The sequence below is a fragment of the Lepidothrix coronata genome, unplaced genomic scaffold, assembly GCF_001604755.1.
Source record: "Lepidothrix coronata isolate B3197 unplaced genomic scaffold, Lepidothrix_coronata-1.0 Scaffold9, whole genome shotgun sequence".
Lineage (NCBI taxonomy): Eukaryota > Metazoa > Chordata > Aves > Passeriformes > Pipridae > Lepidothrix > Lepidothrix coronata.
In genome coordinates, this window is record NW_016690189.1 from 10,054,403 (window position 1) to 10,081,731 (window position 27,329).

The following is a 27,329-nucleotide window of genomic DNA, read 5'->3' on the forward strand; positions in this document are numbered from 1 at the left end:
CATAATGAGAAGGCAAAAGAGATTAACTCTAGGTTGTCTTTGCCTGCTGAAATATTTTGCCAAGTCCCATTTCAAGGAGTCTTTAAATCTTCTTAACGTTATGACTTTGAAGGAATACTTTCCTGTTGCATAAGCTGAAAATGCTTCTGATAATTGCAAAGGAAGGTTTAAGAACAGCGTTCAGGTCATGACCACTCCCAGATATATCTTCAGATGAGTATGAGTTGGAAATTTAACTTGTAGTTTTCCATGAGTTACATTGCCAACTGTCAGTGATTTGAAAGGATTTAGGATCCAGTTAAAGCAAATAGCTCTGATACTGCTTTAAAGAATTTCTCAGTGACTGTTTGCAACTTACCGTGTTTCTTACATTACTTCTGGATAGGAAATGAAATGCTGGAAGTGATATATTTTATATAAGTTTTTTTTAAAAAGCTGTTGTTTAAATATTTCCACATATGTATATACTCAAAAATCTGAATAGATTTTTTTTTTTGTGAATATTGCAAAAATATCAATCTCATGTTTTAGAAGGAAATGATTCTTCTGGAGTCTTCTTGCTATCTTCCTGCTAAGTTTGAGCAGAGAAGCCTCATTTCTACATCAAAGTCCGTTCAGGTAAGTGGCTGTGATTGTGTTGGTGTCCAGTATATTGTCGTATTCTGCAACATTTTGGTATGTGGCATTGCAAGATGAGACCTTAAAAAACTCTCCATCATACCTATCCTGAGTTGCACTCTCTTGTTAGAAATATAATTAAAAAGTGGAAGGAACAAACCACATCAAGATTCCAGAGGAATGAAGAGACAGCTGCTTTCTGTGCTATTTTCTCTATTTGACAAAAATAAAGCGACCCCATTCCTACAGTAAATTTTATATAGAATGCTTTTCTCTCTGCTTAGTCATTCTGCCTGAAAGTTTTTGAATAACCAAACGGGATATAAAAAGAAGTAACTCCAGATCACTTACCACACACTATAGTGTTAATATAAAGTATCTTGTTAGATTACCATCTGGTGAAGGTAAGCATTTGTAAAGCACTACATTTGTTTATTCCCAAAGAAATACAGAAAACCTCTCTATATGCTCAGTTTATTAAAAATGGGGGGTTTTTCCTAGTTAGCAAGAAAATTGAACAAATAAATTGTTGATATCACGGTGGAGTTGTTCATCTGTACAGTGACAGGAAAACCAGACAAAATAATCCAAACTTTTAACAGATAATGACAAAGAACAACAAATCTGGTAAACATTTTACCATAAAAGGGACAATATGTACAAAAATAAGCTTTTAGAATTTATTTAAAGCTAAAGGGGGGAAGAAACACTAACACTGTTCAGGCAGTTCATGTGATTTGTTTAAAGAGGAAGTGTGCCATAAAGGCGGCAGTAGAAACAGTGATAAGCCATCCATATTAAAAGTGAAAAAAAAAAAAAAAGCCTGGTTTAAAATCATGTTATGAGATTAAGCATCAAAAATTTATAAGAACTCGAGGTTCTCCCCTGCCATTTTCCAGCGCGATGCGGCTGTTGCTGGGCGAAGGCGCCCGGCGCGCTGGTACCCACGGGGACGTGAGGCCGCGAGTGACTCCCGCACTGCCACCGAGCGGCGGCGGCGGGACGAGCGCTCTGCACCAGTCGCGGTTTTAAACGAAAAACTACTAAAAAATTCGCATTCTGAGAACTGGTTAAGCGCGTTTTTTCTTACTAGTAAAACATTAACCATCCTAGACTGCAGTATGGTAATTCTCACTGCAAAAGTATTTTTCCAGTGTTGAGAAACTTCAAGTTACTAGAACAATATAATTGCACTGCTAGAAGTATTTAGGGCAGTTGCACCTTCCGTGGTAATGGTGTACTGAGGCTTGTAGACAATATGAAGATATCCGGATTTGTTCCACAGATAAGCTGCTTAGAGGTTGCTTCTTTATTCAGTGCTTGCTGGCTCAGACTACCACTTCTGAAGTGCTCATTTGTTCATGTCTCTGTCAAATGTTTAAATTACTTACCAATTATCTTAAATTAAATCATGGTGGTTTAATGGTAGGACATACTCTGTCCTAGGAGAACTGCATTAACCAGTTCGAGCATTATGCTCCACACACTCACTACCAGCTTTACTCTCACAGAAGATAAGGCATAAGTGCATCTTATTTTTACTTCCAAAACGATGCTCTCAGAAATTAGACAATGCAAGATTTCATACTGACATTACATGATTGAAAGCTTTAGGAAATACATATATTCCACTTCTCATATGAAAATGGGTGATGGCAACTAAAGGGAAGGCAAGAGATAGTGGAAAAAATAACAAAATACAGATACTGTAATGTAACTGTTTAGGGATGGCTTGGGCAATGGTAGATAAAACCAAAATAACCTTTTAAAAAAGTTAATATTTACCCATTTAAGTAGTGGCAATATGAAAGATTCATCTCTTTGGGATGCAAAATTTACCCCTTATTTTGGGAGAGAACACAGGCTATTAAGAGTACAGGTTGATTTTTGAAAATTCAATTCCTGCAACTTGTTTCAGCTAGCAAGTAGTGTGACACATAGTTGCGAGACATTCTATAATATTTAAAAGCTGTAAGTTGCAAAAGTATTTTTTAAATATTAATTTTAAAGTGTTAAAAATATATTTCATAATTAAAATTGTTCCTGATTTTTAAGTTTTTATATAAGCATGCTAAAAATACCTAGAACTGTAACTACACAGCTTCTATTTACCATTGATCTTATGATTAACACTTTTTCTTAATTTTATCGAGAAATAGAGCTTTGTTCCTTCAGCAAAGACCACTATTCCTATACAAGTTTTGCATCCCTTAATACTGATTAGCGTGATCTTTGTGCTGTTCTTGCTTTCAGGTTCCATACTAAGCAGTACAAGATGAGGAGTGGCACTGCCACAGAACTAAACACAGCATTAGTGCCTGCACCACTCGAAACCACGTGTTAGCCTCAGGACATGAGAGATGTGCTTCAGCACTACAGAGCCTGCCAGTAGGTTACACTGACAGGTATCTTCACCGAGGCAGAGGAAAGGGGGCTGCTATTCAAAAGCTAGTCAGCAAAAGTGAAGTGGCATGGGTTGGAATTAAAAAAAGATAAAGTTGTATTGCAGGGCTGTCAAAAATTCATTTCCCTACTGGGAGGGATGAATTAGTGGATTTCACAGCAAGTGCCCACAATTTCATTGCTACTTAACATACTAGCAAGGTCATGTTCTGTCCCTACAATAGATAAAAAGACATTGAATTGTATCAACAGCTGAATTGGAATCTGAAGTGCTCTTTAAAATTTGCAGATGGCAACAGTGAGCTGAAAATCTGCTTCAAGCATTTTTGAATGAATGTTTTAAGAACTAGACAAGCACTTTTTTTTCATACAGAAACCATTTTCCTCATCATTACTTACGTGAAATCTGGTCACTGTGGAGAGTTTGCTTCTGCAATACCTTACATACATTTTGTACTCTTGGAATTGTAGATGCTTGATAAAGTCTTTTCCTTTATTATCACATTCCCCTTACATTTATTGTAAAATTATTTTGAATAAAGGTAACCATTAGCATGTCAGATTGTAGGAAGTGTTCTATAGCTAGCAGTTATCCTTTAGAGATCAATTGTGATCTCAGTTTAAGACTCCCAAGTAAATTCCTAATCAAGACAGTGTCCAAACAGACATTGCTAATGGGACTGGGAAATAAAGGACTTAGGCAGGAGGGGGGAAAAAAAAGGCAGTTCCCTCCCAGCCAGTGCCATGGTCCCTTGCACCAACAGCCATGGTGGGCTTAATCCAGGGAGCAGGGACATCAGAGAACAGGCATGATCTCCACAAAGCTGCCTCTCCAACAGGCCTTTTATAAGTAATACTGTAAGGCCACATAATTTTGATTTAAAACTGGTGCTTCCCAACAACGCTAAGAGTTAGTGAGAACTGGAACAGGGTGTGCCAGAATGATTCAATGACCGAGCCTGGGAAAGGGCACAGCCTCTTCAGGGTGAGCTAACATGAAAGCTTCGTTAGGCATTAAAACAGTATTTCTAAACAAGCTAACAAGTGTTCAACTGTAGACCAGTTTAAATTTCCATAGAAAATAAAAATAAAACTTGCTAACAGTTTGCCTGCAGGACTTCTGGAGTCAATTTTCAGTATACACTGAGGTTCTCCAAGTTCTTTGCAGAAAAAAAGCAGTGATTCATTCAAGAAGCTCTACTGATTGCACAACATTTCCTATCTAGGAGGTTCCTATTTAAGGAGGTTGTGTACACTGGCAGAGCCTGAGGATGAATTAAGCCTCTTTTTTGTTTTTAATCTGAGTCTTTTCATAGCTATGTTTAGTATAACCTAAATGCACTTTCAAAAGTGAATAAATTGACTTTCCCTCTGCATTTTTTTCAATAGCAAAACTCATTTCAGAGTGACACAGTACTATCACTCTCAGTGTTGTCAAGCTCACAACCAAACACACCTATCTCTTCTGAACTGTGCACATGTGATGCTCATTACTGCAAAACTGCCATGAAGTAGAAATGTATTCAGTTATAACAAAATGCTAGGAAGTGATACCCTGAATTTCAACATCTGAGAAGGGCTGGTTTGGGCTGTTGTTTTGAGTTTGATTTGTGTTTGGCTTTTCTCAAAAGAAGCAGGTACTAGCTTATGCAGTAATAAAGACAGGCATTTGATATTGCTATTTATTTCTTTTTAAAAATTAGACAATTCTCAATGTAATATTCTAGCAACATGCTACTAAGCGCTCTGTACATTCCTTTCTTCAGAATAATTCTAACTAGATCTTGGCAAGGATAAACCAAGTAAGAATTACTTTAATAGTACCAACCAGATTTAAACCAGTGGAGAAATACTCCCCTGAATCTGACATTGCATTTATGTGAAATTGCTGTATTGTCTTAAATAACTGTTGAAATACAAATATTTAATTTCTCTATTAGAAACATTGTATGTATATTTTTTCATCTTATTCAGAATAATAAAATAAAAATTTCCATGGGCATTAAGGGGAGTTTCAATGAGGGTTCATAAGGCAGGCTTTAAAATAGTGCCTGAACCAGTTCTTCCACAGAGTTCTTCATTAAAATCTACACAGTTTCAATAACTATTTTCGGCAGTGCAAATTATGTGTCCTCCAAAAAGTTTTAATGAAAACCATTTTAATTAAAACGAGTTTGACAGCCTGCATATGCAAAGTCAAACCATAGGATACTAAATACTTTAGGAAATTTGCCTGCATATCTACAAATAAAACTTCCCTCCAACATCCAATGGAGCAGAAACAATTGTGGTAGCAATTAAAAGATTTTAAGTTGTCAGATTCAAGGTCACTAGTTAAATTATTCAGTCATTTTTACTTCTAGCAAAGACAATCTCTTACAGGCATCTATAGTTTTATATGTTGTTTCCTAAATTGTTTAAAAGCACACTCTTATATTCTCTATTTTACAGTGTTGTGCTTTTTTACTTATCCATCTGTACCAATTTTTAGCTGAAAGTTATTGTTCAATTTGTACAAATCACCCATGATTTAAACTGTATAATTACATTTCATGTAATCTCACAATTTCATTGGGTAATTAAGTGATTCTCTACAACTTTTTTATCAAAAAAAACAATATACAATTAATAAATCCCTGTAGGATTTTCCCCCCTCACGAGCACTGACACTACATATTTAAATACATTGAACCGAATCCTTGGGCATGTCTGATGAGTTGTGCAGAAATCAGACATGCATGCAAAGTGGCTCCAAGCTCACCTGTCACAAAGGGCTGGATCCTAGTGCAGGGCTATATCCTCATCACAGAGAGAGGAAAAATGAAGTGTGAATGTCTAAGTTACATCAGCTGTACAGATACAGTGGACCTTCATGCAGAAGGAAAGCCCAGTAGTATGCCCTCTTACTTAAATTCTCCAGCATTTACTGTGGTATTTTAGGAGCACATATGGAAACGGTATAGGGAAGTCTATAGCACCAGAGGATTATTCTTAAAATCCTCTCTGGGCAAATTACACTGAATTTAGGGCCAGTTTAGGGGCTGGTATTTTAATTTTCAGTAGCTATACTATTCTAGAGGATCTAGCCCATATCATCATAGTGCAAATGTAACATCTTGTATGGATACCTTCTGGTAACAATCAAACAACAAATCTTTAACAAACAGAGGTACAGTTTGTTAGTGAGGTGTGGTACATGTGGTACACCTTTTTTCACAGCTGAGCCATCCACTTTTCAGAAAACATTTTAAAAATAACATTTCCTTTGATAATATTAAAAGTAGATGATATGACTTTTTCGTTTGTAAATTAATAAAGTACAGTACAAACTGAGTTTTCCCAAGTCAATTCAGTTTAAAATGAGCTGAAAAAAGTTACAATGTTTAATGAAAAATTCAGAATAGTACCTAGTTCACAAACATTTTTTTGTAATGAGAAAACTTTGTCTGTGACCAAAAAAATAACCACATCTTCAAGTGATTTACAGACAGTATTTTAGATGCCACCATCACCTGAAGTTCTGATGTTCTTGCACTGCCAGAACACTGTCCTACTGATGATCAACATTCATCTTCTTCATGTGATGAAGCAGGGCATCTTTTTCCATTTGGACCTCAGCAAGAGCCAGTTTGGCTTTGGCTAGTTCCCGTTTTAGACATTCATTTTCTTCAATAAGCTAAAGTGATCGGTTGAGAAGACAAAGCTGTTAGTATTCCTGCATACTGACAACTTTTTCCATTACAGTAACTTTAAAATACTATATGCTCACATTCATTCCTGGGCGGAGGCTTGCTGGGACTGAGTCAATCGCAACTGATTCCCAGTTAATGAGTGCAGAACACAAGAGAGAGCTGATGCAATTAGCTCAAAAGGCAGGATAGCCAGTGTTTTAGCTATGCCATTTCTATTCTGGAGTGGAGTGGAAATGACCCACGGTTCTGAGCTCCAGGAACGGATTCTTACGCAGTAGAAAAAACAACCAAACTGATGTGTGGATGTGTTCTGTCCTCATCGATTCAAAACCCAGGTATGATTGATAGATTAGTAAGGGTCTGACTAAACAGCCTAGTCCCTTGTGTTTGTACAGGGATGTGTTGTACAAGGATGAGGGAGATGGGGAGAAGAAAACTCCCTTATAAAACTCCCTCTGATGTAAAGGAAAAGAATCAGTGTGCAGTGTATTACTACCCTATTTAGAAAGCAGTATTAAATTGCTGAGCCATACTGTAATATCCGTGATCCATATTTTCCATCTCAAACAGATTTCTAAACAGAAGTATATCCCACCCCCAGATAACCTAACAATTATGATGATTAAGGATTGTAACATAATTTTGAGGGGGCAGAGGGAAGTAAAAATCAATTCTAAATACCTCATTTTTAAGGAAGTCAGCTGAATCTCTGCTTGATTTAGAAGGTCTGGGAATTTCACAAGTAGTCTGTGTGGCTTGGTCCTTTGTTTTACGTTCAACAGGTTCCACTGTTTGCTGCAATGCACTACTTGAATTCATCTTTGACACATCATTTATTTTTTGATTATCTGTATCACAGAAATAGGGCATAGGGGTTTTGTCAAAATTTTTTAAAGGTTGGTTCTTATCAGTACAAAATTAAAAACACCTAAAACAAATATATTTATGATATTAAGTACTTTTATATTAGCCTCTCAAAATCAAATTTAACAATAAAAAAAATTAACACTCATAACCTTTTAGAGAAAAGGAGGGAAGGAGCAATATGTAACTTCCAGCCTGAAGGAAATAAACACATTTTTATACTGACCAATAGCATCACCACAGAATATGCACTCTGAATAATGAGAAGTTTGAGAACCATTAATATTTCTATTAATATACTGTCTACAGGTCTCTCTGAAGACTGCATTTACATTTGAAGACACAGTGAGATAAACCTGCTGGATCAAGTTTTTAAATTAGATAATACCTTTAATTACTTGGCATTAAAGAAGCTTTCTAGCATTTGTAACTGAAGTGCACTATAATATCTGTTAAAATATACTGTTGTACACCAAGAGGAAAAGTGAGAGTCATGGTTCTCAGTAGTCTAAAAAATACTCTGCGACTGTTTTGTTTTTTAAACATTTCCTTCTAAACAAGAGTTTTCTGTTCATTACCCCCTCCTCTCACCACACACACTGAGGACTCTAAAAATGTAGCACTACAAACATGTATCGCTGATGTGCAGATGGCATTTAACCTATGCCTTTGAAGTCACTGTACCTGAGCAGTCCAAGACATATATAGGGATCAAAGCACTTCAGCAAAAAGGGAAAAAAATACAAGCTGAAAGAAACCTTAAAACTATTTTCTAACTATATTACTAAACTTTAAATGTTTAGTATAAAAAGATGACCAAAATACATTGTACATCTTTAAGAACTCACACAATGCATTAGATAACGTGCAAAAATTAAAATACAAGCAAATCATGCCACAGCACACCTCTGAGAAGTCTGGTCCATCCTTGATATACCTTCCCATCAGGTGGATGAAGGGGGCATTAAGATCACCCTGCAGCCTCTCAAGTCATCCAGTCTCAGCCTTCCTCAAGTCATGCAATACATTGCATATTGCTGGATTAACATATTCAGGACCTGGATGAAAGGGTGGGTGCACTCTGCAGTTTTGTGAACTCCACCAAATTGAAGGGTAGGTGACTGACACACTGATGGGCAAAGCTGTTTTGCAGAGGAACCTGGACAGGCTGGAGAGATGGACTAACTGGAGCCTCATGAAGTTGAGCTGAAGCTACTGTGAAGTCCTGCAGTTGAGAGTCAATAACCTCTTGCTCTGCTATAGGTTGGGAACCAACTGAACAGAAAGCAAAATTGCACAAAATGACCTGTAGGCATTGGTCAACAAGCTTTATCATGAGTCAGCAGTGAGCTCTGACAGCAGAAACCAGGGACATTGCAGGCTGTACTAGCAAGGGTATAGATAGCAAGATGAGGGAAGTTATTATTCCCCAATACTCACACCGGTGAGACCACATCTGGAATACTGGATCCAGTTTTGGACTCCCTAGTGTGAGAAAGTATAGATACTGACAGCAGAGGACCACCAAGAGAATTGTGGCCAGGAGCACATGATGTACAAATGAGGGGCCCAGCAACATGCACTCATGAAATTTGAAGAGAAGACTGTGGAGTGATCTTAATGCCACCTTTGCCTGCCTAGTGAAAGGGTATAGAGAAGATGGACCAGATGTCCCTGAGGTGCTTGACAAGTGCTCAAGCACCTCTGTCTGAGAGGGTAGACAGGAGGCAATAGACACAAGCTGCAACAAAGGAAATTCCAATTACACAACACCAAAAAAAATAACCATAAGAGTGGCAAACACTGGGACGGATTACTTATGGTAGGTTGTGGTATCCTTTTTTGATGCTCAAAACTTGCCTGGACAGGGCATTGAGCAACTTGATCTAATCTGCCCCTGCTTTGAGCTAGGAGTAGGACCAGATGACCTCTAGAGGCTCCTTCCAACCTAGATTATGATTCTTTGACATATCTGTGAAAGACAACAGTAAAGTTCCAGCTCTATATGTATTGCCTTGTTGTGAGTATTTAGTATTTGCCCATGCATTTAAAAAAACCCCAATCCTGTAAGCACATACATGCTTCATGAAAAGTAGAATGTTAAATCACTATTCTAAATGCAAATCTCAGTGCAACCTGCTGCCAGGACTGCACTGTGATACACAGAATTGGAAATTGCTACTTGCACTTCTTAAATAGTCTTTTATTTACAAAATAAATATTACACAAAACCACAAAGATGGTAACCATCCTGGTAATCTGTAAAGAAAAGCATTTTTTTTGTTTGGTTTGTACTCAAAGGAACCTTAAAATTACCATGATGAAGTGATAGGCACTGATGAAACATTTCCTGACGATGTTGTATGCATATTTTTATTTCTTTCAGGCCGATTCAGCCGTGGGTTATCACAGCCAGTATACTATTCAAAAAGGTAATTTTCCTCTATGTGACAACACTTAGAATTAAGGCATATGGCAACAACAGCTTCCACAAATTATCATCAGTTATCTTTTCATTATTAGCCACATGTACGCACAAAGGAAATAACAGTAAGATTATAAAACTGAGATATCAAGGTGCAGGATTATACAAACCTCTAATGACAAAAGTGCCATCATCATTTCTTTCTATCCAGAGTATGTCAATATGCAGTTTTATGGGTACCACCTCAGATGCCTTGAGATTTTCACGTGGACTATCATCCTAAAAAATACATGTATTTGAAAATGAGTTTACCAGGAAATCAAAATAGCTAATTAGGATGTTCATTTAAACATAAGTGGATTTAATGAAACTTGAAAGGGAACATTTCAAAGTAGAATTTTCTAACAGGATCTTCACTAAACTTTGCCTCCATTTTTTTCCCCCAGGGATCGTATTAAAGGCTCAAATTTATCTGTGGAATAAGTCTGCTGAACTCAATATATAGTCTGACTAAAATACTTCAAAGTGTTTTCACAGGCATCTCAATAAGATTATATCCCAACTCAAGACATTCTTTAGCTCAGGAGCCTTCCAAGTCAGAGATAAGAAGCCTGCACTACATAGTATCTGATTTTCTCTTGAACTGTTTTAAGGATTGAATGGGTACAGCTATCATTCTTGAGCAGATTTTGTCTTTTTAGAATTTAGCTTGGGATGCCACCAGCTGCATTTTAGTTATATTACTGTACTCAACAGAAGAGGAACTTCACAAATTAGTTCTTTGGGGACTCCTCAGGAAGTCTTTATAGTTCATTACCCCTGTCAAGCAGAGTAATGCAGCCAGTATAATCACAAACTATACATATCAGCATTAAACACATACCAACAAAGATATTGAGATATAACTTCCAAAGTTTCTTGAAACAGCATCGAGATTGCAGTAGAAAATGCAAACAAGAAAATAATCTTTCTTAAATTCTTCCCCTGCCATAAAACACACTGCATCGTATCATTCAGAAACAATAGAAGAACACACTACATCAAATAGGCAATGCAGCAAACATTTAAACCATATCCTCTTGTTCCTTATTACCCAACAACTCTATAGAAATGAAACATTTGTATATCAAATTTGCAGTTTCTCAACCATCATGAATAACTTCACCATGACTTGTGTGCACTGCTGAGCGAGCACTTCAGTGCTTTTGCTGCCAAGGAGACTCTTGTTGCCAGTTTATTAATGTACATTCCCCACCTCAAGCAGCTGCTTTCTCAAGAACATTTTGCTTAAGTCTGCCTTCTTGCCAATAACCCAGCACAATCCTGGTTTTAAATGCAAATGACTATATGTAAAGACTTTCCTATTTGCATTTGGGCATCCACATTTGTGATACACTGAAATCTGAGGAACAGATCCACAGCTCTTACACAAAGTATTTGTGCTAATCCTGTAGTAAAAACAGCTCTACAGGAATGTCTAAGGATCCTCAGGGGATGGAAAGGCTGTATCACTGAGGGAAGGAATACTGATGCAGTTTGAGTAGAACAAGATAGAGATAACAATTGCCCTTCCAATCAAGAATGATCTTGGTAGAATCAAGGCCTTAGCCTCAGATGTAGAACTGGAGCTGCTCTTCCAGTCCTCACTCTTTTCAGACTTTATACGGGTGATTAATAGTTTCCAAAGCAATGGTACAATTATTGTTAAGTTTCTTTGTGTTACTATTGCTCCACACCCCCCAAAAAAGTGTCCTTATCTTTATATTCAATGGTTGTGCAGTACAGGACTCATTATCTCCTTTACATGGCTGAAAGAAAATCCCCAAGGAGAGTTTAGCAGGAGTGTCCTCTTAATGTTACTATTTTAAACTACGGTGGTGAGAAAAGCTTGCATTATTTAGTATCTGTTTCTAGGTGGAGCAGAACATGAAATCTGGGTTGTAAGAAACAGTGTATAAGTGATTTGAACTGGAATTCTATAACCTTTTTCCTTCTTTTGTACTGAACTTTCATTGCATGGCAAGTGCTAAGGATAATTTCAGTTATCCTCCAAGTAGGAGAGAGAAATAACCGTTAAAATCCGTGGTTTGTAATTAGAAAACCATTACTTTGCTAAGCAAAAAAGCCCAACCAGGAAAACCCACATTGTGCCTCTAGAAGCTTGGTATACCTTGCATTTAAAATTACCAGACACTGTCACTCTACAAGAGAGACTCAGGAGAGGAGGAAAAGGTATAAAATGTTAATTCATACAAATAGCTTGGTCATGCAGATAATTCCCCTCTAGGCATACCACAGAGCTAACCAAATCTATGGATTTTTAAATTGTTTTAGTGTTATCTAAAGACCTTCCAGAGTACGATAGCAATTTCTTTGAAGTTAACTGTATCCAGATTAGTAGTTTATCATCAAAGAAACAAGAACACAATTTCTTTTAAAGCAGCCAAATATCTCATTGTTAACGTACTTTTAAATTAATCCTTGCATTAGAAACTTTTATCTTCATAGGCATCACTTCTGCAACAGTTTCATCTTCTAGAAAATGCTGAATGTTTGTGAGGGAAGATGTTAGAAATTCAGCACTGAAGTTCTCCACGTGACACTGAAGAAAACCATTTTTCACAGCTAGCAGTGAATGTACAACAGCACTAGGACCGTTTTCCCATCTCAGACTAATCTCAGGTGATGAATTAAGAGATCCAGTCACAGATTTACAGTCAGAACCTGTTGCAAAAGGAAAACAAATTTGCATTAAAATTTAGCACCGTACAAAAAACCAATTATGATGTAATTTTTTTTGTCTCTATTGTCCAACTGATTGTCCAAAAAGTACCTTAAAAGTATTATCCACAATAGGCAGCATTACAAATACACAACTTCAGAGCAAATTTCCAAGTATATCACTTCAAAGTACAAAAAATAAACTAAGAATACATACAAGGACTAGTACCTCACTGTGACAACAGAAAGGACAATGCAGAAGTATCACCATCCACAAAAAAATTTGTGTTTCCTCGGTGCCTTGACAATGGAAAACCAACTATTTCACATACTTTTCCACTAACTGCTTGGAAAGGCTGAGTTTCCTAACTCAGAAAACATGAATAGCAATGCAGTAAGATGGAGAACGTGGCTGCATAGTGCTTCCATTTTTTGAGTGGCAGTAGATTTGAACCTTAAAAACCCCTGGCAGTTTCTTCTTAATTTCATTAGCTTTTTAATCAGTAAGGATAACTACAACATTCAACTACAAAGTTCTAAAAAACATTTTAAAAAATCTGTTACATTATACGTTAGATAATAATTTAAGGTAACCAGATTGTGGGGGGAGTAGTATCCATTTCTTGTACAAAAAAGCGGGTTCGCTGCCAGACATAACTACACCATGAGATTCTCAAGTCATCTGATCGCTATGATGGCTAACCTGCAGAAATTATCTGTAAGACAAAACTCATAATCGCAGTAACTATACAAAAGCAAGCACTGAAACTTGAAAGACAGCTCAGGAAACTAACCCAAGTAAAATCAACTGAATTATGTCAGTTCAACATGCAGCAGACGCTGCCTGGACCTACCGCAGCCTGACAAAGTAATTAATTTGCTTTCCTATCTGTAGATTAATTGAGTTCCTCTTTCTGTATAGTGCCCAGTTCTCATGGACGACCTGGCACAGCAGTAGAGTCTTATCTACTGGCACTAGAGTGAGAGCAGATAGACACATTGTCAGTCTGGGCTGACAAAAAACCAATGAGAAGAACTGTAAATGAACATGAGAATTTTCAGCCTCTGTTATGAACCAGAATCTTTCCATTTGTTACCTCTGTGAATAGAGGTTTCCACAACACCAGCAGCCATGGCTCCATCCTTCAGTCGTTCCAAAGTTTAAGAACTGCTAAAACTCATCTTCTTCCTCCACACCCCCCCTCCAAAACAACAACAACAAAAAAAACCCAAAAAACAAACAAACAAAACCAAACAAAAAACACAAATAACCAAACAAAAAAATACCTCCACTGCAAGTATTAGCTACCTCTTTTGGCTTTAGTCCAAACAGAAGCAAATAAGCTACCAACAGTCCTGGAGAAAAAGAAGAAGGGCGGCTCTCCAGATGGGAGAACAATGACCACTGTTCAATCTCTGCAATTGGTTTGGGAAAATTTGTTTCCCTCAAGGCTTTATATTCTTCCCACAAATACAGATAAAGAAATAAGCAGTATGTGCATTAAGCATTTCTGCACCAGAAAATGCCTGCATTATTGCTGGAAGAATCCAAAGTGCAGAAAAACAGCAGAGGAAAAGACACACATTCAATCTCAGCCATTAAGTCAATTTTAGTTATCTTGCAGATATTTGAAAGAGGCAGAATCAAGGGAAGATGGAGTAAAAATTTCGTTAAACAATTTGGAAGCTGCTATGAACTGCTGTTTCCTTCTCACAAGCATGTCAAGCATGATAAGGTCTCAGTAAAATCACTGTCCTTCCCACAGAACCTCTGCCATATTCCATCCCCCCTTCTTTTGTTACTCCTGCCAGAAAAGATCTGATAAAGGCATAGTCCTGCATCCAGGCCTGCAGGGAATTGCACAGCTGCCACATTGCCCTCAACTTACTCTAGATTTTAGGCACATTTTTCCCTTTCTACATCTACTGCATTAACAGTATAATAGGTTTTAAATGGTTGTTTTCACCCAGAACACCTTCATAGACTGTAATTATAACTTGAGTATTCGCTGCTTTGCATAGTTCTTCAGTTTACTGGTTACAGCTGTTAATGTAGCACTTAAAGTTTTATTAAAGGTCACGGAGGAAGAGTTGCCTCTAGTGGGATATTATCGTACACGTTTGCTCACTTGTTCTTTTAGTGGTATTTTGTTACTGTTAACTCATTTAAATGGTTTTTTTTGATCCGATTCTCAAGCTTTTCCCCCTTTGTTCTTCTAATAGAATAAATGTAGGAGGTGGGAAGCAGCAGTGGCTGCAGAAGATTTCCTGACTCAGTACAGAAAGCATAGCCCTGCAGTGGAGGGATGTACATTACAGAATCAGAGTGACTAGCAATGTACAAAAAAAGTGGTATGGGCCCACCCATTCAGGTACTCATCAGGAAGAGGAAGGAAGTATTTGAGAATCCCAATCATGTTTTAACCTTTTGTCCACAAAATAATCAACCAGTGCATAAACCTCTCATAATCAGCTAAACCAGAGGAAGCAGGTTCTAGTTGTAGAACACAACGTGAGAGCAGGAAGGTGATATGTTCATACTGTTTACTCCCTCTGGCTTTTACAAAGGATATGGCAGATAACCAGAAATCAATTTGCCTGCTGTAAGAACTGAAGGTCAGCCATGAGTCTTCCCTGCTAGACCTCCTACTTGCCTTGATACTTGAATACAATATGGTGGAACAGCTGCTCCAGGCAGCAGCTGCTGGCAATGGCTCAGCTGACCAGTAAAAAAGTAAAGGGGTTCTTTAGCCTGGGCATCAGAGGCTGTGGCACCTCTGAAGCTGAAGTACAACCTCCTGAACAAAACCCATGCTGCTAGAAGGTTGAAATAAAACATAGCAGCCAACAGCTGTTATAGCTATTTCCCAGGAAAGGAGATGAACCAAAAGCAGGAAGCAGGTGCATCAGGGATCTGCCCAAAAACCCTATGGCACAGCAGAGCTGGCATCCAGCAATCCATGTGGAAGGCTGGCAGAGGGGAGCAAAGAAATGTGACATGAAGTGGCATACCAATACTTCATGCCAAGGAAAGAACCTCACTGTATGAGAAATTGGTTTTCTGGCAAAGAATGTATGTGTTGCACTCATGCCCAAGAAAAGCTCTGACAATACACTAGTTGATCTAGTTGTGCAAATGTCTGGCATGAAACTACACTCTGTTTCTATCAAGCTTTAAAAAACAAACACCACCAACACCACCACCAAAAAAAAGGTGGTCTGTCCTCACAGCTAATCTTTCTTAATAGAGAATAATTTTTAAAGTTTTCTTAAACCAAATATTATAAGTCTGTTTAAACTGTGGGTGTAATTTAATCTAGAAAAACAGATCTTGAAAAAAAAGAACAGCCCTTCAAACAAAGGTACATTAAGCAAAGTGTTATTAGGGACATAAGGGAGTTCCACACAGGGCTCACTCACTCCCCCACCAGCAGGACTGCAGAGAACTGGAAGGGTAAAAGCTAGAAAACTCGTGGGTTGAGATAAAGACAGTTTAATAGGGAAAGCAAAATCCAAAACATAGTCCCATACCAGCAACTACGAAGACAATTAAGTCACCCCAGCCAAAACCAGCACATAATGCAACTAACTTCATTTTTTAAAAAGCAAACTAATGACCAGAATTCAATATAATGCCTTTTTTTACCCACACAATCATAAATGGTTCCATTTATTTGTTATCTTCCCTTTTAATGTACCGTAAGCAGGAAAGAAATCAGAGTTCTAAACCAGCATAAAAACGGATGCTATTGAACTGATATAAAACTGTGTTTGCATCTTTATTTACTTAGAACAAATATTTCCAGCTTCAGTTTCACAACACTGAATTGGTAGTTCTTACCAACAGTTCTGTTGCACAGATAGTGTCGAACACTAATGTTTCCCAACTGATTTGGTATCACTTGGTTGACCTGTAGGCATATTTCTGTGTCTTCACCCCTGATGTCGATTTCACCATTAACACCAAATACTTGAAAAACCACAACAGACATCTGTCAATAAAACCAAGATAAAACAATATAAGATTATAAGATGAATTTATAGTGATTATTGTTTCTAGGATCTGTTTAAACCTTTTCCATACCATAAGCACAACCAAGCATTTGTGGTGCTGAATCAGACCAGGTTAAAGAGCCAGGAGAGGGTACTAAACTTTAGCTATCTGCATAGTAGTCAGCCCTTTTTATCTATTTATTGGGTTGCAGTATTTTTTTAAAAAGAAGTAGAAGCCAGTTTTAAATCAGCTTTGGTATCAGAAGGTGTGTGTCCATCATCATTACTGCTGTTTTGGGCTCATTTTTCTAATGACTTTTAGTTACAGTCTACAAGTAGAAAAATATGCTAAAATGTATTTGCATAAAAATCCGAATGAATTATGTTTTTCCATATTACCTATATGCATAGGTGATTGAGAATTTACTTAAAAGGAATCAATAATTCAAGTGAGCTGCTTTTTTTTTTTTTAAAAAATGAAGGCGATCCACAAATATTTTAAAGCAAAGGTAGGATTACATGACTAACATTACTGAAAAGGAAAATACATCAGCAAGCACACAAGATATTTCAGTAAATTCACTGTCTTCTTTGGGCCCATATTGTCCTAGGTTTCCAGTTCATGACCTTAACTGACAGAACACAATTTGAGAAGCATTGATTAGGACCAGGATCAGCATGGAGTAAGTACACAGGCAGATGAAAAAACTGGACCCTGCATCGTGTCTCAGGCAAGGAGTCTCCTTCTACATGTGCTAGTCTTATAACCTTCTCTAAACACTGGGCATGGTCCTGACATAATCCTGGACAAGAGGCATCTCTGATCTGACCCCGCAGCACACTTATTACAGTGTATTTGAAAATTCTACAAAATGCTACCAGTGCTTAGGAAATATCTTCATATTAGAGATGTCAGAGTTATGGTGCTTTCTCTTAGCTATATGTGATAATGATGATGAAAAGCTCATTTTAAATATCAGATTCAACAGAGTATAAAAGAATGTGATGGTATTAAAAAAATATTGTTATATACTAAAGCATAAATATTTTCTGACATTTTTAAGTGGCTGCTGTCATTTCTCAACAGTGGCTATAGAGAAGATAACAAAGAGAATGCTCAGCGGAACTTGGATTGTAATCTTCATTTGTACTTAACACAAGTGCACTAGATCTGTAAGCTTACATAATGCACTAACAAAAGCTGCCAAAATTAGTTGAAAAATCACCTCTAAAAACAATCATTTTAGTTCTATTTTAAGGTTTAATTTACTGAAGCATGTATTCTCATGGACTACAATATTACCATTTCTTCACTGGTCTCATGGGCATTCTCTGAAGCAGCGCTCATGGCATCTGGAGATGACCCATCACAATTTTCAATCACTGTGCCTCCTTCATGGGCATTTTCTGATGGACTTTGATAGTTTGTGGCTGTAATACCTTCCATATACACATCAGAAAAAATGCAAAGTTAGCATTTGCACTCCTACATTAAGAATAAAGTCAGTGTTTGTTACTGTATGCATACATAAATTAATTTTTTAAGATGAGCTGAATGGTTTATTAAACAAATATTTGTGATTGAACTGCCAAATCCATTCCTCTTACAGAGTTCAAAGTTCTAGATGCTATACAAGTAAAGCAGAATATAGTGACAAAACCAAAACAGCAGTCTACATGCATTGTTAAAAAATTGTGAAGGGCGGTTTTTAATCTTCCAAATCAAATATAAACCTGATCAAGCAGAAAAAAAAAGGTTACAGATTCCAAGTTGTGTATCTAAAATACTGCACAGTGCCTTTAGAGCAAATGTTTGTGGTTTTATGTTTAGAGAAATAAGCTACATATATTTTCATTAGAGCAATCATGATATTGTTTCCTTGACAACTAGAAAGCATAGAGACTTAACCTGCAGTTAAATACTGTTTAACAAGCCAAAAAGACATATAAAGTTATTTAAAATGAAAAATATATTTTATGGCATACTCCCACATAAGCACATACAGGAATACTCCTACAATTCAAATATATAACAGGTTTGCAAGTGAAGCAGTCTTCTCATTATTGCTCTAGACTGAAGAGAAATCCTACAGAAAAAAAGTAGTCATTATTTATTCAAAGTAGAATTTATCAGAAAACAGCTACCAATAAGGTCTTCTTACTCTATTTCCTGACATTAGAAAATTATTTAATCAGTATATGCACAGATGAGCAAAAATTGGACAAATACATGCTGTTAGACAGTCAACAGCTAGGAACTGCTCCTTAAGGAACAAACTGCAAGAAGACTACCAAATCTATCTGCCTGGTAACTAGCACAGTGAGTATTAGTGAAAATCCATTTCTTTTTCATCTACTTTTAAACTGAAAGCTTCTTTACCACTTCAAGCATAATACTGATTCAGGGTACAACCTGTAAATACTTGCAGCCAAAACAACAGGTTTTAAGTAAAGCAGGGAACAAGTTCTGCTTAATTCAAAGTTGCAACACAGCACTTCAATGCTCTTACTTTCCTCAAGAGAGGAAAAAAGTAAGTAGTGTTAAGTACCACTGTTTAAGTAGCACACCTTATTTTCCCTTGAAACGATGTTTGGTGAATATACTTAGTATTACTGACTGGTGAAGGCAAGAGAAATAGTCTCATAAAGTATCCAGGTTTTGCTGGACTAGAATCCTTTTGAGTATTATTTTAGTTATAAACAACATTTTCATGTATTGCTTAAAAATATTTTGTTAAACCTACTTACCTTTCTCCAGAAAGCTTTGGCTGTCACTTCCATCACTCTCTATCAAATGATCCTCTAGCATCATACTATCAATAGAGATGGTATCCAGAGAGACTTGTGATGGACTTCTCTTCATATTTTTGTAAGAAACAGAGAATGCAGGGAGGTTGGATGAGCAGCGTTCCTTAGGCTTAGCACTTTAAAATTAAAGATATTAGGAAATTATTATTTCAAATTAAAGGAAAGACATAGAAGTTACTTTAAAAACTTGCTCTAAACTAGGCAAGATATAAAAAAAACCCCTCTGATTATTCAATAATCCTTTGATAAGTAAAAGAACTAAATGTAGAAACGACATGCATTCCTCTGGGTATTTGTGTCAACACTTTTCTCAATACATATTTTATAACATTTGAACTGAAAGTAAATAGTTTAAATCAATTAACTAACACTTCCTTTTAGCTTTCACTGAATGCTGGATACTGCTTATCTTTCCATATACTTTAAAAATTTTCATCTACTAGATGTTCACTTCCAGACTGCTAAAAATACTAGAAGTATGTGGCCAACAAGATTGCTAAATATTTTCAAAGAGTAGGAAAACTGATTTAGTATTAAATCTTCTATACCTTGATGAAGACTGGGATGCAAACATTTTAACTGAAGTCACTTTGTCTTTGTTGATTTCAAGCTCTTCAGATTCTAAGGCAGTTTCTGTTTCCAAGTCATTGACTTGGTTAGGACAGCCTTCAGTTGTGCCTTCCTGTTCATTTAACTTATTTGAGAATATATTTCTGTCATCCTCTTTATCAATGAAAAATTCAGTAGAATCTTCTCTCTTATTCAGAATAGACACTGAATCCCTAGGATTCAAGCTACTTTTCTCACTTAGAGGTCCACAGACCTCTTCTGAATCACTTCTACTAAAGAGTCCACTGCTTCCTCCTTCACTTGTATCTCCCAAACCTTTATCTGATGCATCATCTGAAAATGACATTCCTTTCTGAAAATCCGTATCACTGTCTGATTTAAACAAAAGAGGATCTATTAAAATTCCTTTATTAACTTCAGCATTCAGAGGCTTGCAGTCATTTACATAATTAAAATTAGTAATACCAGCTTCCACTATCTTACTAGCAACTAATTTACTCTCTGAAGTAAGAGCTTCCCCATTTCCCACAGGGGAGAGTTCTGATGCCACGGGACTTCCTTCTTCCACAACAGGAGACTTACAAGGGTTTCCCTGAGTCACTGGATGGAGTAGTAAGGCTATTTCTGCACTTTTCAGTAGGATCCCAATGCAGACATCTGTTTGCTTTGCAGGTTTTCCTGTCACTGCTTCTACGTCATTCCTTAAGTTTTCCAGGAGCAATACAAGAGATTCATGCAGAAAGAGCAAAAAAAGATACTGGTAGTGATTGATCTGCACGCTTACATGTTTTTGAACATGGACAAGAACATGTACATCTGCATCAGAAGAAGAGCTTTCAGAAAGCGCTCCTGAAGTCTCAGACATTTGAATGCCATTGGTCAAGGGCTCTGTCTCAGTGCTGTAATATTCCTTTAGAAGTTTTTTACGTTGCAATCTATTAGCAAGATCACTAGATTCACTTCTTGGAATGTTCAAAGCTGTCTGATTATGCGATAAAAGCTCTTTTTGTGACTTCGCAAATCTTACAGGCTGGCAAATCCAAAGTGAAAGCGGGAATGAGTCCACAAAGCTTATTGGTCGGCCTTTCCCACTTTTCGTTCCTTCATAATCTATCCAAAACTGGGAAAAATGCAAAGCCCAAACATCAGTAGCTGCAGATGTCTTTAATGCATATTTATTCAATTTTGGGATGATATAACCTTTATAAACATCATGCATTTTAGTGTCTTGTTCATGAGCATGTCTCTGGAAGATTGGATGCAAAAGATTAAAATTTTTCTGGGACTTAGGAAAACTGGTGAAAGTTCTACTAAAAAATTCAGAGTCTTTGAAGTTCTGAAACAAAGCTTCTAGATCAGAGTGTCTGCAGTTTGGTGAGCATCTGGTGTTCGTAGCAATCATCTCTGAACTTTGAATGGAAAGTGCACGAGGTTGATCTTTATGAATTTCAGATTTGTTTTCAAATGGGATGATGATCTGCAAGGGAGAAATATATTTGTCTAGTTAGAAATATGTAGCTTAAGAAGGTATACAATTAAAGAAACAATAGCCACGACAACTAAAACGAAGTAATATAATTTTATGAGAGCAGGGATAAGTCAGGCTCACAGTCTATGATTTATGTTTCCTCTAATTTTCAAGAAGGATGCTGTGGCATCTAAACCTGAATGTTTGTACAGAATGTAGGGGTCTCAGGCTTTTCTTATCTGAAGGTCTTAAATTTAGTTCAGCTACATTAGGCTGAAGTGTCTCATTTCTTCAACTCAGAAACAGCTTGGTAGAAAGTTTCTTCAAGTGTTTCAAAAATTTATAACTTTGAAAAACAGAGAATTATAATTTGGAGTTCAATTTGATTTGTCAAATAAGGTTTTTCACTACACTGAATACTACAATATTTTATGTCTATATTAAGGTAAAAGCAAACACTTAAATGTGCTAATGCAGCTAATGTTCCTAATATTGCAGAATACAGAATAGGTATTTCTGACAATTATCTGATAATAATAATACATTTTTTCATCATGAAAATAACAATATACTCCAACTCCTAAAAGCCATCAAAAGAGTTCGGTAAACTGTATTTTATTTAACTTGAGTATTTTTAGTGCCAGTTTTAACAGTAACACATTTTATGCCACATCCTGTATCTGATGTTGTTAACATGGACCTTGGCCACACTAGTTTGGGTACTATCAGTGATACTACCTTCTGTCACATCTCCATGCTGAATCTAGAAAGCAGGAGTAAAAAAAAAAGTCATCTTAATGACACTTAAAGACGGGAGTAATGAAGTTTCTTCAAGTCCATACAAGGACTCAGAACAAAATAAAAAAATGAAATAATTACTATATGATATATACACGTCGAGCACACATTAAAATAGTAATCATTTGCTAGATTAAAAATAATGCTCTTAATACAAGGATGATATAAATAATTTGAATCAAGGGGTGAGGAATTTAAGAATACTTTAACTTCTCTTAGTTTAGTAGGCTATTCATAACTAATAATTCAATATCAGATCAATCTATATTTGCAGTTGTCCAGCTGTTAACTCTTAATAACTACTTTTATTCAGTACAAACCATGTCCTTTTAAAGTTCCATTAAGTATGTACCAAGAGCCTTAAGAAGATAAAGATCTCTCCATAAACCAACTTTTTAGAACCTTTGAAACCTCTCCTGTGAACACCATTGAAAAAACTCGTTTTGTTCACCTCTGAACCTTGGAAACCATGCAGTGAAATGCCCAATGCAAACGGGGGATGAGGGAGGGTGGGAAGTTTATCTGCTCAATGATTCTTTTTCTACAAAGAAGGAAAATACAAGGGAAGCAAAAATTTGATGTTCAGTTGCATTAACAAGCATCACTCCTCTGGAATACAGAGAACTTGTGTACCTGAACTACAGCCAACAGCCAGCATGAAACAGAAAACAGTGAGAATGGGTTTTGGAGAAGGAAATAAACCTTCAGATGAACTGCTTTCTTTGCTCCAGGCTCTTGTTCTTTTACTCTTTACTCTTGTTCACTAACAAGATGAAAGAGATGTACTACAAGCAGAGGAACAAGAGAGGGCCCTTGCATTAATATGGAGTAAAAATACGACTTTTTTCACCAGTTACTTTTACTTTAGTGCTCAATATTTTTTTCTTCTGCTATGTCAGGTTCACCAAACACAGGGAAATATTTTGTTAATACTCCCATTCAGGTCTTCAAATACAAAACCAAAATACCCCTAGGACATAGATGAAGTAGTACAGATGTCTGTCTTCAAACCATCATATTCTGGATAGTTTTTGAGAGCAGCGTGGCTTATTGCATGGGCTGTTTGTTCATTCATTGGTGTATTTATTCCTTAAGTTGTTGCTAATAGCTTTTTAGAATAAGAGAAAAAACATTTTTCCAAGAAACCACAAAACCTTCCTCAACGACAGCGTACCTTTAACATGAGTCCATCCACTCTAACATCAACATGTTCATCTGATTTTGAATTGTCATTTAGCTTGTACATGGCCATGAACTGAATAAGACTCTGTTTCAAATCCAACACAAACTGATTTAGCCAAAGAATACTTCTCTCATCCAGGGTGAACTGTAAAGCATTCAGCTGGCCATACAAATTCGGACATGGAACTAAAAGAGAAGAGAAAACAAAACTATAAGAATAAGTAAAATGTTTCTGGGTCAGGTTTGTTTGCTTTTTAAATGGGTGCGGACTTACATTTTCACCAGTATTTTTCATCAGAGAAAGAACACAAACCCACTCCTTTAGTCTCACGGAAGAATAAATTGTTAGGGGAGACCTGAAGTGATGCTTCTTTCTCTCACTTCCAGCAAGTGACTGAATTTTTGAATGTAAAAACTAATATTAGAATAGAATCAAGTCTGAGAAGAGGGAGAGAATGTCCTCATTACAGAGGAAGGGCAAGACCACAGAGATTTGTTGTCCTCAAGTCCCATTCCCAGGAAATCCACTGACATTTCTGTATATAAAACAGGGCCAGCCCCAGAACACATTCCTACAAATAACTCCAGCAGATCTTTGTTGCATCTTAGATACTACTGCAACAGTTTGAGTTATTTTATGTAGGCAGACAGTGAAACTGTAGAAACAGTATGTGGATGTTGGAGAATGAATAATTAATGTGCCAGTAAAAATGCTGTGTTTCCACACTTACAAACCATGTTTATAAAAAAGAGTATTACTAGGAGTCTGCCAGGAGCAAGCACTGAGGAAATGGAACAGTGTTGTGGGGTTTTTTCCATTTTAGAAAGCTACTACTTATTTCCAAGCTTTAAGCTTCAAAAAGGTGAAAGTAACACACAAAATTTATGCTTCAGTACAAAAAAAAGAGAAGTCTTACTAGGAAAGTCCTTTCCATCTGGATAGTAATATTCAGTAAATTCAATATGAATAGCTGGCATTTCTGGTGGAAGATAAAGGGACTTTTTATTGCAAGAGATCAGAGCTTTAGGGGAAGAACGACACTGGTCTGCTGTCGAAACCTGTAAAAGATAAAAGATTAATTTCATTAATATATTACATTTTTATGAATCATTAGGCATTTGTAGTTGCAAGGTACTGTCCCTAACAGGGTCATATTCCACTGCTCTCAGCTGTAGATCCCCAACTACAACACACAGTGCAAAACACCTAGTTGCCTTGTAGCAGAAGCAATCCACACAGAACACTTTCACAAGAAAACTATATAGTTTTAAAGGTATCAGATCCCCTTCCTTCATAGGAGGCAGGAGGTAGCAGGTCACTTTCAAAGGTGTTCAGTAGAAGCCTAGAATGATCTGATTATCTTTACTGCAAACACTACAGCTCCTGTTTAAGCAGTTACGCTCGGATTTAGTGTGTTTGCACACAGTCTGTCCCAAAGGATCCCATAACTAGATAAGGGATAGATAAGCTAGATAAGTTTATTACACACATATTAGGAAGTCCTTGTACTGTTGTAAGGACAGATTCCAGTACACAGGCCAACTCTCAAATATGTGCTAGGCAAGGTGTTCAGCATGCACCTGGCAGAGATATGTGTGCTTCGATATGCCTGAAGGGCTACTTCACAGGAGAATCAAAACACCATGGAACAGTAATCCTCCATTCCTGTCTCCTTACAATGTAAATTATGGGACATGGAAAAAATCACAATTTGATATGTATTAAATTTCTTTGAATGCATCCCAGTTTAAAAAGAATGTTGTCAAAACAAAGCTCTTTCATTCAACAGTTAGTAGGTCAAACTGCTACTTTGAAATTACCCAGCATATTAATATTGAATATATGATGATGCCTACTTGAATGTTTTCACTGGAAATTGCATAGAAATAATGACAATTAAAAAAATTGAAAATGTGTTTCTGTAGAGGAGGAGGAGATAAGCATCTGAAGAGTAGAAGGCAAATGGAAACACCAACAGTACAAAACAATATTATAAAACCACTTCAAACCCAGATGAAGGCTCCTAGTAGCAAGCTGCAACCCCTCACAATACCAGAAGTGATATGGAAAAAATGTGTTGAAAACTGGAACAAGAGCAAGTAGAAATCACAATTACAAAGGGCACACACTAAGCATTTTTGTTAGGACCTGAGACTTAAAAGTAGATCCTCCCATATCCCTACCATTCTGCCTAACAAATATAGTCCTTCTCTACTCCACTCGCCTCAAAAGAGTGAATCTGGACCACAACCAGCAACTCAAACTACCCCCTCTAACAAAGGGGAGGGGATGGAAATGGTTAAAGTGTCTACTCAAGATATCACAGGGGAGGGAGGGGCTGAAGAAAAATTTTAAAAATTTAAAAATCCTCAACATTTTTCAATGTACTTTGAAAAATATAACAGTAAAGCCTGGTATACAAAACTGCATATTAAAATATTGGGTACCTAACATAGTACAATGAAAAGATCAATTTTTAAATTTCAAATTCATAATTTGGGGAACAGTAGAACTAGGATCCAACACATCACTGTGATAGTGCCACAATATAAAGTCAATGAGAAAATATCCACCAATTTTAACAAAGCAGAAACAGGTCCATAAAGGTCTAATCCAATAATGAATGCATAGTCTCATTAATTTCAATGGGCTTCATAATTGTCCCTTAAAAAACACAGATAACAGTGAAGGGTGAAGTAGCCCAAGTTTTACTAACTGTAAGAAATGTACCTGATATATATTGAAATCTGCAAGTCTAACCACAATAGGACTAGACATCAGTTTGCCCTTTGGTTGTTGGGAAGATACAGAGGAAGCCCTAGATGCTCCTTTTGGTATCTGTTCTTTGCCTGTAGGAAAGAATAGTGATGGAATCATTGAAAAGAACACTTTTTTTTTTTTTAATAGTTTTAACATTTCATGGAATTAGAGCATTAGTGATGTAAACAAAGTACCTGTTTGTAGGTTCTGGGGAGATACATCGGGTGGTGATTTGGGAGGAGAATCTACAACCTGATCCTTCACAGCCTGCTTAAGCAATTCAACATTGCTTTTGAATTCATTTAATAATTCTTCAGCCCATCCACTTCTGGTTTTAGTGGCATCACTATAATGCATCCAGTGGTCACAGCTGTCTCCTGCAAATAAGAGGAATGGTGAAAATATTAACTCATTTGAAAGTTTGCTTCTAACAGGATAACAAGTTTGCACTATTTCACAATTCTTCAAAATATAAGCTCATTGCATGCTGTAATTATAGAACAGAAGTCATAACAGACTTTAAAACAGAAGTTACATATTACATAAACACAAGTCTCAGTACTTCACAAAATCACTCAGAATATAATATTACCACCTGCCTTTTAACACCACTAACACTCAAAACATCATCAAATATTTGCAGTTCAGAGAAATTTGATGACACACTAATGTCATATGTGAGAACATGCAAAAAATGTTTAATAAAAAAAAATAAATGAGAGCAAGTAATCACGGTCACTTTTTCCAAGCTTATCTTTCCTGCCAGAACTATGTCCTAAGAAGTTCCTGGTCCCTTTCCAGAAATGTATTCTTTTTGTCTTAGTTCTCTAGCACCTTTATGGCACACAAACAAGAAGGTAAGTTCAAGCAGTGCTGCAGCACACACAGCCTTAAAAATCAAGCCAAATGGAATTTTTTTTATTCCTTTTTCCAATTCCTGTTCCAATTCCAGCATGTCTGTTGGTCAAGCATTCAAACCTCTGAAAGAAATTGAGATATCTTCAGTCTCTGTAAAGACATTCTACT

At 36.7% G+C, this 27,329-nt stretch overlaps 1 protein-coding gene across 6 annotated transcripts in view; it reads right to left on the reverse strand.

Moving 5' to 3' along the window:
• Window positions 1-814: 814 nt before the first annotated feature.
• Window positions 815-27,329, reverse strand: part of UHRF1BP1L (UHRF1 binding protein 1 like) — a 58,580-nt gene continuing 32,065 nt past the window's right edge. For 5 of the 6 annotated variants that reach the window (XM_017804285.1, XM_017804286.1, XM_017804287.1 and 2 more), the window contains 12 exons: window positions 26,498-26,680; window positions 26,274-26,392; window positions 24,460-24,601; window positions 23,535-23,728; window positions 20,073-21,571; window positions 19,465-19,640; window positions 18,020-18,156; window positions 16,565-16,715; window positions 12,470-12,726; window positions 10,173-10,281; window positions 7,395-7,561; window positions 815-6,697 (listed from right to left, as the gene is read on the reverse strand). In XM_017804285.1, the coding sequence (XP_017659774.1) occupies window positions 6,572-6,697; window positions 7,395-7,561; window positions 10,173-10,281; window positions 12,470-12,726; window positions 16,565-16,715; window positions 18,020-18,156; window positions 19,465-19,640; window positions 20,073-21,571; window positions 23,535-23,728; window positions 24,460-24,601; window positions 26,274-26,392; window positions 26,498-26,680 (3,260 nt within the window). In that variant the 3' untranslated portion in view covers window positions 815-6,571. Of the gene's footprint in view, window positions 6,698-7,394; window positions 7,562-10,172; window positions 10,282-12,469; window positions 12,727-16,564; window positions 16,716-18,019; window positions 18,157-19,464; window positions 19,641-20,072; window positions 21,572-23,534; window positions 23,729-24,459; window positions 24,602-26,273; window positions 26,393-26,497; window positions 26,681-27,329 lie in introns of those variants that run through there. The other variant, XM_017804290.1, reaches the window with a different exon arrangement.